Here is a 19770-nt window from a genome sequence, read left to right on the forward strand (position 1 = left end):
AAGCCATACAGAGAAAGACAGATACCATATGGTTTCACTCTTATGTGGATCCTGAGAAACTTAACAGGAACCCATGGGGGAGGGGAAGGAAAAAAAAAAAAAAGAGGTTAGAGTGGGAGAGAGCCAAAGCATAAGAGACTGTTGAGAACTGAGAGCAAACTGAGGGTTGATGGGGGGTGGGAGGGAGGAGAGGGTGGGTGATGGGTATTGAGGAGGGCACCTTTTGGGATGAGCACTGGGTGTTGTATGGAAACCAAGTTGACAATAAATTTCATATATAAATAAAAAATAAAAAAATAAATAAAAAAATAAAAAGCCACTTACCATTTGTCATGTTAAAACACATATTCCTATCTGGACCTAGTACAAATTATAGTAACGTATTCCTTAAGTTTAAATCTTTCCCAGGAGAATCCTTTGCTACTCATTTATTTTTCACTCTCTACTTTCCAAGAACATTTAGCACCCCAGGTGCATAATCATTTGTTGTACTTGAGATTTCCTATGGCTATAAAAACTAAGAAATAAGACTAATATTCTTAAGTCAAGTTTCAAAACTAGTCTTTCCTTCAAAAGACATGAGGTAAATTTATATCCTTAAATTAACTAAATAAGCCTTCCTATTTCAAGAAATTGGTATCTCAAAGAATAACAATATGCTAAAATGTTCATATTAAAAAACGAAAGAAATATTTAAAAACAAGCCATAACTGTATTTTTTGAACACGTGAAAAATACAAGATATAAGTAAGAGGATCAGGTAATATTTGACAATGAAAAAAATCAAACGATTTTATGGATTAAAGTTATGTTACTGCTTGCAAACTAAGGTATAGTCTTATTTTATAGTAGCTATTAAAAAAATCACTGGTGAAATTCTTACGATTATATATGCTCTCAAACTATTAAAACTCATTTGGGTTCCTCCTTCCTTCAGGATATTTACAATTACTTTATTCTTATACAACTATAAAGTTTAAGCGAGATAGAAAAACTTGACTTACCACAGGATTGGATATGAAAGTGGTTACGGGAGTTCAGAAATGCCACAGTGCAATTTAAGGCAGCAAAAGAATACTAACCCAAAATTAAACCAGAGGGCAAATTACCATCAGTGGATATGAAACAGAATTGGACTTTGCCTAGAACTTTATCGCTATATTTATAAAAAGGAATTGGGAATTATTTTACAGACAAAAATAAAGCTTTGCTTTTTATGTCTCACCTGAACGACTGGGAAAATGTTTTTATAAGAATTTATGGCCAGAGATACTATTTAGACTGAAATTTAAAAGCTACTTAAAACCCTCAGAAATTTTCTTACTTGCTAAGATTATACAAACACAAAACACAGATTAAATAGTGATTTATATAATAATTTTGCTGAAGTAACATCTGAATAATATAAACATTAAAAAGAAATGGGTATCAAGTTGGTGATGTGGTTTTACAAGGGTACTTCCTCTATTATAGCAGTCACAGATAATTCAATTAAATCCATACATGACAGGTAATACTGATAACATTCTTTCTAATCTGAAGGTATAGGCTCAGTCTAATTCTAGCTTCACTATAAGGAAATCCATTAAGGAAATTTTAGAATTTTATTATTCTTATATGGTCTTTTGGTCTTTAAATTCTCCAAGAGAAAGGTGTACTATGAACCAGGAATTATTTAAAAATTTTTTAAACATTTATTTATTATTGAGAGACAGAGAGAGACAGAGCATGAGCATGGGAGGGGCAGAGAGAGAGGGAGACACAGAATCTGAAGGAGGCTCCAGGCTCTGAGTTGTCAGCACAGAGCCTGATGTGGAGCTCAAACTCACAAACCAAACAATATCATGACCTGAGCCAAAGTCAGACATTCAACCAACTGAGCCACCCAGGCGCCCCTGAACCAGTAATTATTTAAAACTATTAAGTAAGTCTCTGATTTAGACCTTTAACAGAAAATTATCCTGACGGAGATGCAGACTGAGGATAAAGAAGTAGTATAATAAATTATATCCCTTGAATAAATAACAATTGATATGTGATTAAATTAGGTCTTTAAGGCAAATACTTTCTATGATCCTTAACAGAAGCTTCTCTTTGATACAGAAATAATTGAATGCCAATGGGATTTTACTTCTTTCTTAGTGCTATTTTTGTTTTATTTCTGGATAGTAATATACTATAGTGAGACATGTATGGAATCTGAGAAACTCAACAGATGAACACAGGGGAAGGGAAGGTACAACAAGATAAAAACAGTGAGGGAGGCAAACCGTAAGAGACTCTTAAACACAGAGAACAAACTGAGGGTTGCTGGAGGGGCGGTTGGTGGGGGGATGGGTTAAATGGGTGATGGCCATTAAGGAGGGCACTTTTTGGGATGTAAGAGATGAATCACTGGGTTCTACTCCTGAAGCCAAGCCTACACTGTAGGTTAACTAACTTGAATTAAAAAAGTGCCCCCCCCCAAAAAAAGCCCCCCAAACCAAAAAACTAAACCAAAACAAAAATATACTATAGTGAGAGCAAGGAAGTGGTAAGTACCCTGGGAAGTATACTATGGGGAGGTGGGTATACATTGCTAAACATCTACAGTGTGTCTGGTACTTTCGCATGTTGTAAGAACCCCATGGGGTGAGTGTTATGGTCCCCGCTGGTACACAAGATTGCTAAACCTCAGGAAAATTAAAGAGCTTGCCTTGAGTTATATATCTGACTAATAAAAGTAGATTTTAAAGTCCATATAAAAATACAGCATGCCTAGTTCTCTAAGTAATCATAATCACATCATCTTGCAGTTGTGATTTTTACTGACTGCTGCCCCCTCCAAGAGACATCTTGAAAACAGATCTATATTGGATACAACTCTAGAAAGGACATGCAGACATACATGAAAATATTTAATTTTAGTAAAACATAGAAAGGCTCACCCAGATGTATAAAAAATAAATTTGTGCAGCCATCTGTAGAAATTTATTATCAAGGTGGATTAGCCTTGCTCAATAATATGGTAAAGCTAAAACTCATCATCACTGAAAACTACTTAAATTAGAAATCATGATGCAGACTACTGGAAGTCAAAACACTTGAAATGGAAGAGATGTAGGATTACTTTAGCACACAATACATGCAGTTTTGCATGCAAGACAGAAGGCAGCATAGTTTGTGTGTTCTGGAATCGATCTGGATTCATAACTTGGTTATACCCATTACTGGCAGTACAAGGGAAGACATTTAGGAATGTTTCTCTAGCCCTCAGTTTATTCATCTGCAAAATGAGGAAAATAAAAAGTACCAAATTTACAGGGTTAAGATTTAAATAACATAATGGCCTGACTGGCACAAAGTTGGTGCACAACAAATAAATGGTGGCTGTTACTACTATAGTTCTCTAATTGATCTGGGCATAAGTCTGATGTGCCCAAAAACATCAGGGGGCTGGGCCTTCTTAGGATTGTCAATGTTTCCTAGCCAAAGACCACCAGGAACACACCCATGGTGGGATGCAATGGGCTTAACATTCATTGCAATGAAGCACAGGGCTCACTATGGGGGACTGTGGGGTCTCTCTGAGAGGGTTTGAGACAGAGCTTATAGATTTAGGGGCAGGCTCCAAGGAAGGAGGGGTTCACTCTAGATTGGCTACTGTCAGAAAGCAGAGGCAATTCTACAGGGAAGGCAGACTAGAGTGAGGATAAAGCTGCAGCTGGTAAAGTAGTCACTCACATCAGCTAGAAGGCAATGTTTGGTATTTTGTGTGTGCCACAGCGACCTTGGTTTTGTCTGTGCTGAGACAACATTATATGTTCTTGTTTTGCCTGATCTTATCATGGTCTCAGCATAACGCTGTCTACTGGTGTTCTGAGAAATTATTATGTCCAGATTCTATAACAGTACTTGAGGCCTCAGTGTCAGATCAGTCCCTAGACATCCTGGGGCTGCTGTTTTCCTTCTCAGTATGTTTTCAAAGTATCTAAGATGCCAGATCCATTATGCGTCCTTAATAAGTTTCCTGATTTAATACAAACCTGAATTAATTTAAAAGTAAGTTGTAAGGATGCAATATTTTACACAAATACTCACAACTACCTTTAATTCAGAAGCTTGCTTCATTCACTGTTCCACTCAAGAGAAATGGCAGTATGAAAACAACCAATTTAATTTTAATTCACAGATGTAAAGTCTAAGTGATTTTAAGTTGTTGTTTTTTTTTTTTTTTTGAGAGAGGGCACAAATGAGCGAAGGGCAGACAGAGAAAAGAGAGAGGGAGAGGAAGGGAGGGAGGGAGGGAGGAGAGTGGGAGGGAGAGAGAGAGAGGGAGAGAGAGAGAGAAGTGGGGCTGGTGCTCACCCGATGCAGGGCTCGTGCTTACCTGAAGCAGGCTTACCCGAAGCAGGGCTCGAGCTCACCCGATATGGGACTCAAATTCACAAACCATGAGATCATAACCTGAGCTGAAGTCAGATGACTGGGACACCCAGATGCTCTAAGGTCAGTCTTGAATCAAGCTCCAAAGTATAAACTCTACTCACTTTACTTTTCTGTATAAGATGTAATCTTAAATTTTATTAGTAAGTTTTCTCTCTTCCTCTGATGACTATACGGGGTGGGCAAATTCTTTTCTTCGTGTTCTTTATCAATTTCCATGGCTAAAACCAACCAACCAACCAACCAACCAACCAACGAACCAACCAACCAAAACCTCCCATGTATGTTTTATCACTGTGTAGCCAGACTTTAAAAAGAAGTATACCTTCAATTCTGAAAATCCAGATTGTGCATACTTTTCTTTTCATATAATGAATGTTATTTTCATGAGTAATTAAAAACATTTAATGGTCATTTGCCATTAAACATTTCAGGGGAAAATGTTTAGGATTTTCTAATCATTAGGATTATTATTTGCCATCCTCATCCCAAACTGACATTTTAAGTTTATAACACTTAAATAATTTTGAAAGAGTTGATCAATATTAAAAACTGGCTGTACAATGGCTACACATCATCTGTCTTAGAACAGGTTGCACTGCCACCCCAAATTCCCCCTCACTCGAAATCTATAGCGGTGTGTGTCATTCAGGCAAATGACTATCAAACAACCATAGTGTGTCTCAGTTCCAGGGTTTTCCTACTGAAGGTCTTGTAAATGAAAAGGGTAACAATCATAATCTCAAGAAATATAAAACTTAAGAGGAAATAAGGAAGGCTTGCTGTTGGTGAGGTCAGTCCTGAATTACAGCCAATGCCATTACTGTTGAGCACAGAGAAAAGCACTTGCACTAGCAGATGCTCCTGAATTGCCTTAGAGCAGGCTTCTCATTCCCAGTTGAAGGGAGAACACTTGGCTATAATTTCTCATAACTGGAATATCAATGGCAATAGTAAACAGAGTTTAAAAGGCTGAGCTCATCAAGCCTCTGAGGAATCAAAGCAAATACCAGAGGCTGAACTATCTGTTACTAAATGCCCTCATTAATACTTGACGTATTTGAGGGGGAGAAAGTGGGAAATTTCATCCAAAAGTTCTGGAGTTTCATAAAAGCAGATATATAGAAAAAGTCATAAAATAAAATAAAATAAAATAAAATAAAATAAAATAAAATAAAATAAAATAAAATAAAATAAAATAAAATACAATAAAATAAAGTAAAATAAAATGACTGTATTCATTTACAATACCTTCAGATTTAGGGTCACTTACTATCATATATAATAAGTTAACATATATGTTTAATGTATGTGTGTGTATACAGGCATTGTGAGAAATAAAAATATTTCCAGATATAAATGAAGATCAAGGATCTTTATCATTTAAATATCTCAAGTGGTTTGTGTTAGTTAAGTTGATGGCTATAAAGGGCTTTCAAATTTTTATTAATGACTACAAAGATTCTCTAAAAGATTTATAAAAAATGAAGTAATAATAAAACACCTTTCTGGAATGAAAGGTACCAGTACATTTTACCATAAGTTAAATCACTTTGTTTATAATATATAATCCTGTGATTTTACATAAATATGGACTATAACGTGATATTTTTATGACTTCAGATATATGGCATACTCATAAAATTTATTTGAACACAACTGAAAACAAATCAACAAATACCTCGTAATTCTCATTCATTTTAAAAATATATAAATTACATATGTCAAGTCTATTGATCTGAATAACAGAAAAAACAATGGCTGAGCTGCCACTTTTATATACTTGTTGGTTAAAAGTCTGTACTAGTCACTAATGGTTTAAATTATAGCACTGTCTGGATCATTTTGAAAGAAAGTGATAAAAAGGTAAGAGGAGTTTAGAAGAGCATCCAGAAATGTAAGATGAAGAAAATCTTAGCAAGTGTGATAGAAGCCTTTCTAGAACTTACCCATGTGCTTAGTAAACAGTTTTAAGCATATTTCACAAAAATAAAAATCCAGTGGATATTACAAAAATGAAAGATGTTAGAGTCATCTAGGTATGTTAGTGCCTTATGTGATGCTACAGGAGTGACATTTTGTTGTGGAAATATTTATTAGTAAGTATTAGTAATTATAGTAAAATAATTAGTAAAAAAAATCTTTTTGACCTTATTGCTAAAAAGGAGTCACTATGATTCACTTTAGAGACAGGGATAATGACAAAGTGTTGTATTACACAGTTGATACTTCCTTATTAAATCATATATAAAAACCATATAATATACATGGAGCACTATTGCATTAATCAACTTAGTTTGATAAATTATCCTTCAAGTTAACCTAATAATGGCATCTATACTTTTTTCTCCTAAGTATTTAAATTCAAGTGCCAATGAACTTTTCTACCACAATTTTAGGTGAACTCATAAAATTACTTTTGCACTGTATATATATTATAGTTAATTCTTAACTTCTGCCCATTATTCTCCTTCAAAGACAGAGAATTCAAATGTCAAGTCTTACCTGACCAGGTTCTGTTCCAGTAACAGTCAAGTCTTGGATGGACCTACGTCTTGGCTGTCCGTTGCCTTTTAAAAGATTAAAAAAAAAAATAGAATACTGAGATCTATTCAAACAGATAACAAGGTTGCTACTGTTATGTAGGAAGTTGGAATTTGTTGCTCCTTGGATCTACACAAAATGTTTGTGGGAAAAATAATTAAGTGAGTTTATTGCTTAAAAAAAAAAAAAAGAGAGAGAGAAGAGAATGATGTAAGGAAAGGAAGAGAAACAGCTGTAGAGTTTTAACTCAAAAATTGCTGGTCTACAATAAAGTAGGTTCTAATACAATAACCACTCCTACCACACGAATAGCTGCTGAACTCTCTTGCACCATCTTCTGTCATGTATTTAAATAGATAAATGCTTGTGGGCCAGGGCTGATGATGGCATCTATTTCAAGGGTCTTACGTTACAGTTTCTACAGCAAGACAGCTAGCCAGCAGGTTGTATGATGTGACTGACTTTAACCAACAGCAGTACCTTGTTCATTCAAGGCCAAAAAAGATGCTTAGGCTTAAACTTATTACAGAGTCACACTTACTTAATCCCATTAGTCTTTGTCAGAACCTAGCAATTTATTATTGGAGAACAACTCTTAATTTCCTACTGAAAATCAATGACTCTCATTCCATTCTCAAATATACAGCTTGTTGAAAGTTGTATATTGGGCTATTGTGTTAATCTTGCTTTAGGAACTTCCATGCAAATAATAATTTAATCTAAAAATTAGCTTATGAAAAAATTCTACAAATGTAAGTTTTTAGCAAAATAGAATGAATTAAGCAACAGCTTCACTCAGCACTTTTATTTGGGAATAGGGCTGTTTATATGGTATATCCAAGATGAGAGATCAGCTGTCTAAAAGGAAACACCAAAATATTGTAACAGCTGACACAATACTCAAAATTCTTTTGACTCTGAAAGCTATATTATATAATTTCTTAGCGAGGAGGCAGCACTCAGAACATGTGCTCTAACAGTTCTGGCCTGATTAGCAGACAGAATTTGTTCTTATAATTTTATATTTCTCTAATCCTAAGTTTCTTATTTTAAACCAATCAGCAATATAACTTAGCATCTTAATCCATATGACTCCATTATTATTTTGCATGTAAACTAAAAGGACCTTACAAAAGAATAATGTTTAATGCAGTAATATATGCAGTAAGCATAAAAACTCAAGTTTATAGCCAACTCAAATTTATAAGGACATCATCACTTTTTTTTTTCATTTTAAGCTATGTTTTAGAATTCTTTGCATAATTTTAGCTCAAATTTACTCCAAATTCCATTTTAATCCAAGTTCCAACTTTTGAATACGAATTAAAATAACAAAAAAATAGCACTTTATTGAATCAGGCACACTAATATACTTTTGTGATAATTTTTAACTACCCCCTTTTCCCGGGGACAAAAAGATCCCACCACCATGAGTAATAAGCAATTTTAGGCACATTTCATTCAACACAATCATTCTAAAATTAGCCTAGATGAGACAGGCTTGTAAAAGTGTCTGGAATTCTCTTTTCAGATTAGCAACATTTGTGAATCTCAGGAACCACCCAGCACATGTGTCTAAAAATCATTACATCACCACTACAATAACACCAAAAACAAAATCAAATCTAGGTGGGGGTAGAAGGGGAATAAAAACTTTTAAGGAAGTAGGGTAAATAAGAGGTGACACAGTTAACAAATGCCATAAATGAGAAATCTTCAAGCTAAAACATGAGTCAAAGCAAGCAATATTAGGCAATGCATTTTAATTAGCAGAGCCATGGCAGAAACCATCTGGCAAATAGTTTAGACAAAGCAAAAAAGGACTGCAATCAACAAATACTTGTTGCTCCAATATTGTTTTTAAGTTTTAGAAATATGAATGTAAAAAAATAAAACTATTATTGGAAATGAACACTGGGTGTGTTCTTAGTAAATTTAACTTAATGCTGAATTTTCTTTGCAACTAAATACTAATTTAGAAACTCTCTTATTTTACATTTTTTTTATGGTTCTTTGAAATGTACATACCTATATTACACATGGTAGTATAAATGAAAAAACAGTAGAATCGAGGGCCAATATGATGTCAACAGATGCCTGATCAAGGAATCTGAATCCTGCCAATGATGTCCTGAGTATTCATTGTGTAATAAGTTCCGGAACTTTCATGACTTATGATAGAGAACAAGTGATAGAGAACAACTTTTCTAAGTAACAGCAACAAAACAAAACAGCTACATCCCTAGCCCATCATAAGACCTACATTCCCCACCCCCACCCCCCAAAAGAAAGGGCAGTTGAAATAGCTTATAGGTCAATTCAGTTGTTTTTACAATAATGTCACAAAAACAGAATCAGTCTCTTCAAAAAGCTGCTCTTATAAGTACAACTTATTTCCTGAACTGGTATTTGAACAGAGTCCTTCCCAGACAGCCACTTCTGTGGTTTTTCTTAATGGTTTAAGTAAGCTCAATGTTTTCCTTATCTTAACTACTCTTATTTTTCTATCTCCCAAACTTCCTGAGACCCTTTTCATGTAAAAATCAACACTACATTTTCCTGGAGACATCTCTTAACCAAATGTTGGAAAATTTGACATTCATAAGTTTTGAATATTGAAAATTGTGGGACACTGTTCTCTTGATGTGTAAAATACATAAGATTTTAAAAAATTGTATAGCACTACACTGCATTATATCACTGCTTCATGGTAAACTGAATATGTAATTTAAAAACATACGTTCTCATTTAGGCTGCCACAAATTTCATTTTCTTTTACTTATTTCTACAAATTCTGGCTTATTCCTTAGAAGGAACACCCTTCAGGGTGGGTTTCTTCCTCCTATCAAAGGAAAGTATTATTGATGAGTTTTGCTTTCTGATAAACCACCGTTATTAGGTTAGAGATCAACTTTTTATATTACAAAAAGTGATCTTGATACAATATAAAGAGACTACCTAAACATTCTCTTTGGGGTTGGTTACATGAACTTTCCTATTTAATTAGGAACAAATACAGAATTTCATTGAAGGTGAGGTGGCTACACATGGAGAAGAAGGTATATTTCAGCATAGCTCTCCTTGGGCCTCAGAATCCCTAATTCAAAGGTTTACAGCTGTTAATGACACCATATGTCCAAGGTAGGTAGGAACTTGAAAGATTTAGAAAAGTTTACTTCTTTTTATCTCACTGTTTCTACACATTAGCACTACACTATTCAGGGGGAAAAACTACACCAATAATTTATGTACTACAGTTAAAGGATTTAAAAAAAATTTTTTTTTAACGTTTATTTTTGAGACTGAGAGAGACAGAGGTTGAACGGGGAGGGTTAGAGAGAGAGGGAGACACAGAATCTGAAACAGGCTCCAGGCTCTGAGCTGTCAGCACAGAGCCCGACGCGGGGCTCGAACTCACAAACTGTGAGATCATGACCTGAGCCGAAGTCGGACACTTAATCGACTGAGCCACCCAGGCACCCCTAAAGGATGTTTATAAACATTAGTACCTACTGATTCTTGAACCAAATACAGTATTAGAAAGGTTATATTCTTAACCTGATGGGAGAAAGCAAGATAGTGCCTAAGGGTCCTTGAACAGTATCAGCCTCCAGCTGTCCAGCATTCTACAAAACCCTTACTGCACCCTGCCTCATCTGTTCGCCAATTACCTAAGTTATTTGAAACTTCTAAAAGAAAAAAAACTTTACATTAGTATTAGAAACTCAACTACCCATTTATGTTTGTTAAATATATTTGGGCTTTTCCATACTCCTCTTATGCTACTTAACTACTCATCATATTCTTGAAAAGCAACTAATAGAGGACTAAATGTGTCTGATTGAAGTTAAAAGTGAATATTCATTAAATTTTTGATATCTGAATGTAACTGAAATCATAAGGACACCTAAAATTTCACTTTTAAAAAATTAAAAAATAAGTTTAATGTTTATCTTTGAGAGAGAGAGAGAGAGAGAGAGAGAGAGAGAGAAACAGATGCAAGTAGGGGAGGGGCAGAGAGGGACAGAATCTGAAGCAGGCTCCAGGCTCTGAGCTCTCAGCTCAGAGCCAGATGCAGAGCTCGAACTCACAAACCATGAGATCATGACCTGAGCCGAAGTTGAATGCTTAACCGACTGAACCACGCAGGTGCCCCCCCTCTTTTATTAGTGTTTATTTTTGAGAGACAGAGAGAGAGAGACAGAGAGAGAGAGAAGAGAGTGAGAGAGTGCGTGTGCAAGCTGTGAGCTCAGAGCCTGATCTTTCAGCTTTAAGAATAATATTACAAACAAAAAATATCAATTAAGTTCAGGCTCTTCAAGGACCTGGGTACAAACATTTTATATGATTGACTAAAAGACATTTGTATATTCAATATTCTTTATTATTTAATATATCCTTAAAAACAGTATGTAAGAAAATCATCTTTGGTCAAAGCATTCTACGATCCTAAAATGTTACGCCACATTATTTTAGCTTTAAAATACATATACTACTAAAGTACCACTGTTCAAGGTTCTCAAATAGCACATTAAGGCAAATTCTTATTTACAGAATAAATGAGAATTTTCAAGTGTTTAAAATGAAGTCAAGCTGTATAATTTAGCCTGAACTAAGAAATTCAGAAGTACTGAGTAAAACAGCATAAAAACTGTTTATTTGGAAAATTTTACTTTTGTAAGTCTCATATTGGAAACATGTATCATTTCACGGTAGCAATTAATCTGGTATAAACTATGTATAAGGAATTTCATATTAGAAAGGAAGTGCAGAAGACTAATGTTTCAATTAAATCTTTTACAGGTGGATATATATGTATGGATTTGTTAGTACCTTTTTCAGTGGCTTTCAAAATGCATTATCACAGGTGATTTCCTGAAGTGCTCTAACTACTCACACAAGGACTCCAGAATAGTTCATCTTTTTTGATTACCAAAGCTAGAGCCACAAACAAAACTATCTGCATAACTATCAGAGTCTCCTACTCCATGCTTTATTTTTTTTTAATTTTTTAAAATGTTTATTCATTTTTTGATAGAGACACAGAGCACATGGGGAAAGGGCAGAGAGAAGGGGAGACACAGAATCTGAAGCAGGCTCTAGGCCAGGAAGAGGTATAGAAAATTGTGTAGCTTGATCCATAGGAACTCGTGAGGTATTAAAGGTCCATTTCTGCATGACCTGAGTGACTACTAAATTAATAAATGTTAGCCATAGGTTGCTTGCTCCTCCTCATTTGAATGATGGCAAGTATAAAATAGTGCTGAAGAGCAAGCAAACAACATGATTTGAATTTGTTTACCTGTGACTAGATTAGGGGTTTTAGTCACTCTAAAGATGTATTTAAAAAAAAAATTCTTTAGAGTAACAGTGTGTATTTTACAATTTTAAAAACTTGGTAACTTTTTTTATTTTTTTAATTTTTTTTTTCAACGTTTATTTATTTTTGGGACAGAGAGAGACAGAGCATGAACGGGGGAGGGGCAGAGAGAGGGAGACACAGAATCGGAAACAGGCTCCAGGCTCTGAGCCATCAGCCCAGAGCCCGACGCGGGGCTCGAACTCACGGACCGCGAGATCGTGACCTGGCTGAAGTCGGACGCTTAACCGACTGCGCCACCCAGGCGCCCCGAAACTTGGTAACTTTTAAAAAAATTCAAGAAGCAATATACGCTTTAAAAAGATAGATTTGTATATTGCCAATAAGTATACATAAAAATTTTTGTGATGCTTACATGAACACTCTTACTAAAAGAGGCAGTTCAGGAATGCCTAGATAACTCAGTCAGTTAAGCACTCGACTCTTGATTTTGGCTTAGGTCATGATCTCATGTTTTGTGGGATCCAGAACGGAGCCTGCTTAGGATCCTCCCTCTCTCTGCTCCTCCCTGCTCATGTACTTTCTCTTGCTCTTTCTCTCTCTCAAAATTATAAACTTAAAAAAAAAAATCAGAATTAAAAAAAGAAAAAGAGGCAGTTTATTCCAAGAAGTGCATCAGACTCAGTATACTGCACTTGGCCAAAGGAAAGTTATTATTCAAACTACTTATTCATAACAGATAAGATAAAAAAAAATCTATATTAAAAAAATGCTTACAACTGGGATCCAGTGCTAATGAATACCAGATTGGGTATATCAAGAGGCACTGTAATACCACAAAGAACTTGTGGGAAACTGACTTCGAGGAAAAAAAAAATTCTAGAAGGTACTAAGAAATTTTGGGAATTAAGTAATGCCCTCCTTTATAGTTAAAATGGCCATGAAGACATTTGAAATATTCCCAAAGCATGGGTTATATTTTCATATTTAATTCAATTTAAAAATAAACCTAAGAACACATTAATGTTTCTCTTTTATATTCAACTGTAGTAATTCCAGTGTTTATATTCTTTCATTAAAGAAAGCGAAGCTGATTAAGTTAATATTTGGATATCTGGGGGGGGGAATCAACAAGAATATTTAATAAAATGTATTAATGAATACCATTTCTATTTGAACAGCATTGTTGCTCTGACAAATTAAGAGCAGAATTAAAGTTTCCTGACTCCATAAGGACTCAGTTACCATAAAAGAGGGTCTGCTGGCCAAAGAACTCTCTTTAATGTGAACACTAAAGAGGAACAAGGCAGAATTGCTCTATCTTCTCCTACTCAAACAAAAGAGGAGAAAATTGATGTGATTTGGTGTCAGATCTAAGTTGGGACCCTACTATGTGTTTCTGGGAAAACCACACAAAACCCATTTGATCGAAGTTCCTCATTTGTAAAATGGCTGTAATTTTATCTGGTAATCCAGTTATAAGACAGCTATGGACATCAATTAAGATGATGTACTTTATTTAAACTACTTTAGAGTCACATAGAGCATCTATGTGAAACCAGTTTCTCAGCCTTGCCACTGTTGACATTTTAGCTGGATAATTCTTGGTTTGTGGAAGATTGGTACACTGTAGGATGTTTAGCAGCATCCTGGGCTCCTGCCTACTATATGCCCCCTGCCACTTTTGACAACCAAAAATGTTTCCAGATGTTGCCAAATAACGTGTAAGGAGCAAATTCATTCTGGTTGAGAACCACTGAGACTATTCTTTCTCTTCATTCTCCCTCATTATTGTGTACAGTACTGGCTACATCATTCGTTATGTGTGTGTGTATTTGTTAATGCTTATTCGTTAAGACATGGATTAAGATTATATTGCCATTTACCTAACTTCTCCTGATTCACTCAAACATTAATGATAATCACAGTTTAAAAGTTTAAATGTTGCCACTTTTTTAGTCAAAATATTATTCCCTTAAACATAGCACCTTTTGGTATGGAGGTAAAATGATTGCAAGTTCTGCAAGCAGGCCATGACTCAATAAGTAAAATTACTATGTGAGAAGTGAGTTAACTCCTCTCTGAACAGCAATAGTGGTATTATAAAATAAATCACTTTGAAAAAATAAACATTAATTACTCTAATATAGTTTTATACAGACCAAATGCCAGGATCCTAAGAATTGTGTAATTTCTGTATTATACATATTTATAATTTATACAGATTTTATATGTATCCTAGTTCCTAGCCATGGGAGGTCAATAATAGTTTGTTCAGTTAATAGGCACATACTTATTAAACGCAATGTGTGAGGCATCGTGCCAGATAACTCTGATACAATCAATAATAAGTAACAAAGGCATGGTGTCTATTCTGTTTTCATTTTACTATGGGAGAAAAAGACCTCTAGATATTCAACTACAATGCTATGCTAGAAATACAATAACAAGCAATACACACTGCTGAAGAATTCACCAACATCACACCCATGAATGTGTGTAGGGAAAACTGTGTTTCTTTTTGGGAAGAGGTGGAGGAAAACCTAAAGCAGAGGAATAAATAAAGGATATATATTATTTTAAGTTTATATATTTATTCCGGGGGGGGGGGGGAGCAAGGGCATGCACACATGAGGTGGGGAGGGGCAAAGAGAGAAGGAGAGAGAATCAACACAGAGCCTGATGTGCAACTTGATCTCATGAAACCTGCACTGAGATCAAGAGATGGATGCTTGCCTGACTAAGCAACCCAGGTGCCCGAATACAGGATCACTTTGGTGACATACATTAACCGATATATGCCACTTAAATTTCTATCAAAAATGGTGATTTAGATTCATCTATGAAATTATCACCATGAGAAGAAATAAAAGCAATTTACCAATTTTAAGACACTGAAGTACCATGTGTGACTTAGGTATAAAAACATGTAATTTGCAAAAAGATTCTCCTAATAACACATAAGAATCAGAATTGATCACGATTCTTTGTCAAGACACCATGCAAAACAGCAAATCTCATTTAATTTTACTCTGTTTCTATTTTCTATGTTAAGGCAACATGGTATTTAGCAATTCTCTTTTCTCAACTTCGTATTTCACTTGCTACCAACAGAAAGAGGCTTGGATAGGAAGCCTCAAGAGAGTCCAAAAAGGAGAAACCAAGGAAGGAAAAGAGCCCAGGACATCAAATATTTTTAAATAGTTGTTTCCTCTTTCTGCTGAGAGAAAACGTCTTGGTTCAGCTCATGTGCTCACTTAAAAGCAGGGAGGACGATGGTAGAATTCTGGGCTAGCATTCTCCCTTGTGTGAAAAGGTTTACTTTGCCTTCTATTTTACTCTCATTTTTGGAGATTTAAGGTATCCTGTCAAGCTGCTTCATTATATATAAACGTATAGTTTTCAATCTGTCTCCCTAGTTACTGTATGCAGGTGTCTATTTTCATGTCCTATAAAGATTGGAGCAAGAAGCATTTTATAAGTACCAGGGATCATTATTCCGGTCCCACAGCTATTAGACCAACTCAGGTGGTCTTTGATACCTGATATGACGATCTCAGGGACATCCAGAATGTTGCCAAATGAAGCAGTTTTACGGTGGCCCCGTTTAGGCTTGGAATAGGCTGCAAAAACATATATATACAGTATACATGCAAACAACCACAAACAGTAACACAGAAAATGATTAACTATAAAAACAGAATAATTTTCAAATAGCTATGTTAATAATACTTCATGCAGAATGGCATGCAGGACTGCCTAACTTTTCATCCATGCTTGGAAAAGGCGTGATTTAGGAGAAAACTATCAATAAAGATGTGTCACATACTGGTTTTAATTAGGAGAAAAAAAAAAAGGACAGAGACAAACAAAGCTGCAGGATAATGAGGAAGCAAAATTTCAAACATGTTCATAGAAACAATCTACCTAAGTGAAATCACTGATAAGCAATGGGGAGCTAGGATGAAAGTGGGAAGGGAGAGAGGAGTTAAAAAGAAATAAGCTGCCATATTTTTTTAATTACACAAACACAGGAATATATATTCCAGATAGACGTTTCTTGAAGTGTGCTATAAAGTAAAATTCGGTGATTAAATAGTAATTATTGAATCAAAGAATGAAATGTATATGCTTTTATAAATATAAATATTTACACATACTTCTATTAAACTGAATGTTACACATACTTCTATTAAACTGAATGTTTACTGTAGTTTTCAAAGTTCAAGGTGCATTCCCATTACCTGTGAACAGTGTTAGAAGCTGGAGAATTCGAATCTTTCAAAGTAAGACAATTCATTAAAAAAAATCTGAATTGTATGAATTCAATGGATGTTCAACAGCATCTATTCTACATTTAGAGAGTGAGATAATCTAAATGTGTGTGGTTGTTTTTTAACTAGTGAAATATCACTTCTGTAAAGAATAATAATAAATCAGTACCTGACTAGAAAACTGACACTAGCAAAGATACAAAACTATAATAATGCCACTTATTTTAAGGCCATTATCTTAATAATGCCACTAGCCATCATTACTTAGCTGATCTAACTTGAATGACATCCCTGAAGGGAAAAGGTTCCCCAAGAGTGAAGGTATGTCACCGTGTGCGCTATTCACCTGACACTACACTGAGAAGCCCTCACTTGACAGAAAAACACTTATGACGCAGGGACCAGGAAGGCTTGTTAGTGGCTAGTGAGCTCCATTCAACTTGATTATTTATGAAGATTCATCCATGTGGCAGAGACTCCGAGTCCCCTTCCAATCTCTATCTTTCCCATCTTTCTTAGCAACAGAACTCTGACTTTACTCAAGGCAGCAATGTTCCCAGATAAAAGATCACAGATCCTTCTTTCCCGTGCAGCCATCTGTAGCCATCTGACCATATTATGATGGCCAAAGGCATATATGGAAGTTGTTAGGGGGAACTTCTGATAAAGATCTTTGAAAGAGCTTGGGCATATACCCTTTGGCATTCCCCTAATTCTCCTTTCTTGCTGCCCTGACTGTGGATGTGATGACTAGAATTGTAATAGTTATTCAGCACCACAAAGTCTTTGAAGAGACAAGTCACGCAATATGGCTTGTGGCACAGAGACAGAGAAATTCAGCTGCCTAATGATCACGGAACCTACCTTCAAATTTCTTTATTTAAAAAAAAAAAAAAGCTTAGGTGTTAAAGACATAGCTATTTTGAATATTCTGCTATATCTAACTGATTCTAATGCTGATACAGTCAGTGATCATAATTAGATGAAGACAAGTACAGTATGACATTCCTCTGGAAAACTTCTTTCTGAAAAAAGCTCCACACAAAATGAGAATATTCCATTTAGAAAAAAAAAATGAGAAAAATACCTAAAAAACAAAACAAAACAAAAAACACACGAACCTGGTTAGCTAAGTTAAAGAATATATATGCTAATATACATGAAAATACACATGTATACACATATATGGCTTAAAAGACCAGAGGTAAATATATAAAATTGTTAAATGCTTCTGAGTGGGACAATTATAGAAAATTGCGGGTTTTTTGTTGTTTGTTTACATTTCCACATTTTCCACAAAAGAAATGTATTTACTTTTATAATTAGCTCCCCTCTACTCCTGGAAGAATTGGAAAGAAAACAAATTAAACCAGTATTACGACCCTTGAACAACATGAGTTTCAACTGCATGTATCCAATTACATGTGATTAAAGATACAGTATAGTAATATAAATGTATTTCCCTTAATATTCTTAATAACACTTTCTTTCTCTAGCTTATTTTAAGAATACAGTATATAATACATATAACATGCAAAATATGTGTTCAGCAATTGTATTATTGTAAGGCTTCAGGTCAATGGTAGGTTATTAATGGTTAAGTTCTGGGGTAGTCAAAAGTTACATGTGGATTTTTGACTGCATGACGGGTTAATGTCCCTAACCTCTACAATGTTCAAGAGTCAACTGTAACTGTTTTTGTGCTGACCAGTACCTCTGTAATTAATCATTTTAAGAAGTGAAAAAATGGAATTCAAATGCTAACTTTTCCAACATTGAATGAAATTACCGTGATCTTTTATATTACACTTATCTATTTTTGCTACCAGAAGGAGAAGGAGCAGACAGTAAAGCCAAACCACACTTGGATCTATTTTTCTGCTAATTTCAAAACAAAATATTTGCCATTATGTGAAGTTAGTACAAATTCTAGTAGAATCACTCAAAATCCTCTGAAACATACTAGTTTTGGCAAAATTTCAATTTCCCACTTAAATTTTCAGTTCATGTTTGAGTTGAATTACATTTGATAAAAATATAATTTATGATCCAAATAATTTTACAAGTCATACCTGTCTTATTTGGAACTGGAGAAAAACATAAATTATTGTTAGCAGCTTAGAAAGTCTACTGTAAGCCCACTTCCTGCTTTAAAAAAATTCATAACACAAAAAACCCCTGACATCGCCAGAGGTGAAACAACTGAAACTACTCTTTCCACTCCTCTGCAGATTTTTACTTCCTTTTTACCTGTTGTCGCAGCAATCCTGGCTTCTATTTCAGACATGTCAGCACTCATCCTCTTGCCCTCAGAGGTGGGGGGCAAGCTCTCCACGCTGCTCCCACGGGAAGCTCCCAGGCTTAAACGTCCCGATTCACTCTGTTAAAATTACAGGTCAATTTGAATTATTGAAGTTCTTTAAGTTTAAAAATCCTGGGCAACCTAGTAGGAGGAAGATATCAACTGAGATTCTTAGAGATTCTGTGCTGTTATGAAGGAAAAAGGAGGTTCTAAGGGAGAGCAAGCTACAAACACTGCCTTTAGGAAAGGGCAGTCACTAGAGTTGGAAGTTAAATGCTACGATTATTCTTTAACCTAAATGTATCATGTAAGATGAATAAAATCACTACTTAACATACTTTTAAACGAGTAACAGCAAAAACATAATAAATCTGAACAGTATGAAATGACAGACTGAGGACAAACTCCTTTAACTGAGTAGTAGAACCAAGAAATAAGCATCTTACATATTTAACCATTAAAGTTAGGGAACATCACAGGGAGGGAGTTGCGCTGTTGGCAAAGGCAGCCATAATCAGAAGACAAAACAATTTGATCGGTAATAAACAGTAGGAGAATCTCATTTTATGTCTCTATTCTTTTTTTTTTTTTTAATTTTTTTTTTTTTTAACGTTTATTTATTTTTTTGGGACAGAGAGAGACAGAGCATGAACGGGGGAGGGGCAGAGAGAGAGGGAGACACAGAATCAGAAACAGGCTCCAGGCTCTGAGCCATCAGCCCAGAGCCCGACGCGGGGCTCGAACTCACGGACCGCGAGATCGTGACCTGGCTGAAGTCGGACGCTTAACTGACTGCGCCACCCAGGCGCCCCTTTATGTCTCTATTCTTATCTGCTTCAAGAATAAGACTCAGCACTTGTATAATGGAAGACGCCAAATAATTAATTTTAGTTAGCATAAAGTTA

The 19770-nt window shown here is 35.2% G+C and overlaps 1 protein-coding gene across 5 annotated transcripts in view; it reads right to left on the bottom strand.

The window, feature by feature from the left end:
• Window positions 1–19770, bottom strand: part of MAP3K7 (mitogen-activated protein kinase kinase kinase 7) — an 89495-nt gene that overhangs the window by 25862 nt on the left and 43863 nt on the right. For 4 of the 5 annotated variants that reach the window (XR_005789894.1, XR_005789892.1, XR_005789893.1 and 1 more), the window contains exons 11-13: window positions 18814–18943; window positions 15832–15912; window positions 6931–6995 (exon numbers count right to left, since the gene is read on the bottom strand). Coding sequence is in view for 2 of the 5 variants with exons in the window: in XM_040474180.1 (XP_040330114.1) it covers window positions 6931–6995; window positions 15832–15912; window positions 18814–18943 (276 nt within the window). In the remaining 3 variants the exon portion in view is untranslated. The remainder of the gene's footprint in view (window positions 1–6930; window positions 6996–15831; window positions 15913–18813; window positions 18944–19770) is intronic. The other variant, XM_040474182.1, reaches the window with a different exon arrangement.

Source organism: Herpailurus yagouaroundi, unplaced genomic scaffold (assembly GCF_014898765.1).
Source record: "Herpailurus yagouaroundi ecotype Mexico unplaced genomic scaffold, PumYag 139, whole genome shotgun sequence".
In the NCBI taxonomy this organism is placed as follows: Eukaryota; Metazoa; Chordata; class Mammalia; order Carnivora; family Felidae; genus Herpailurus; species Herpailurus yagouaroundi.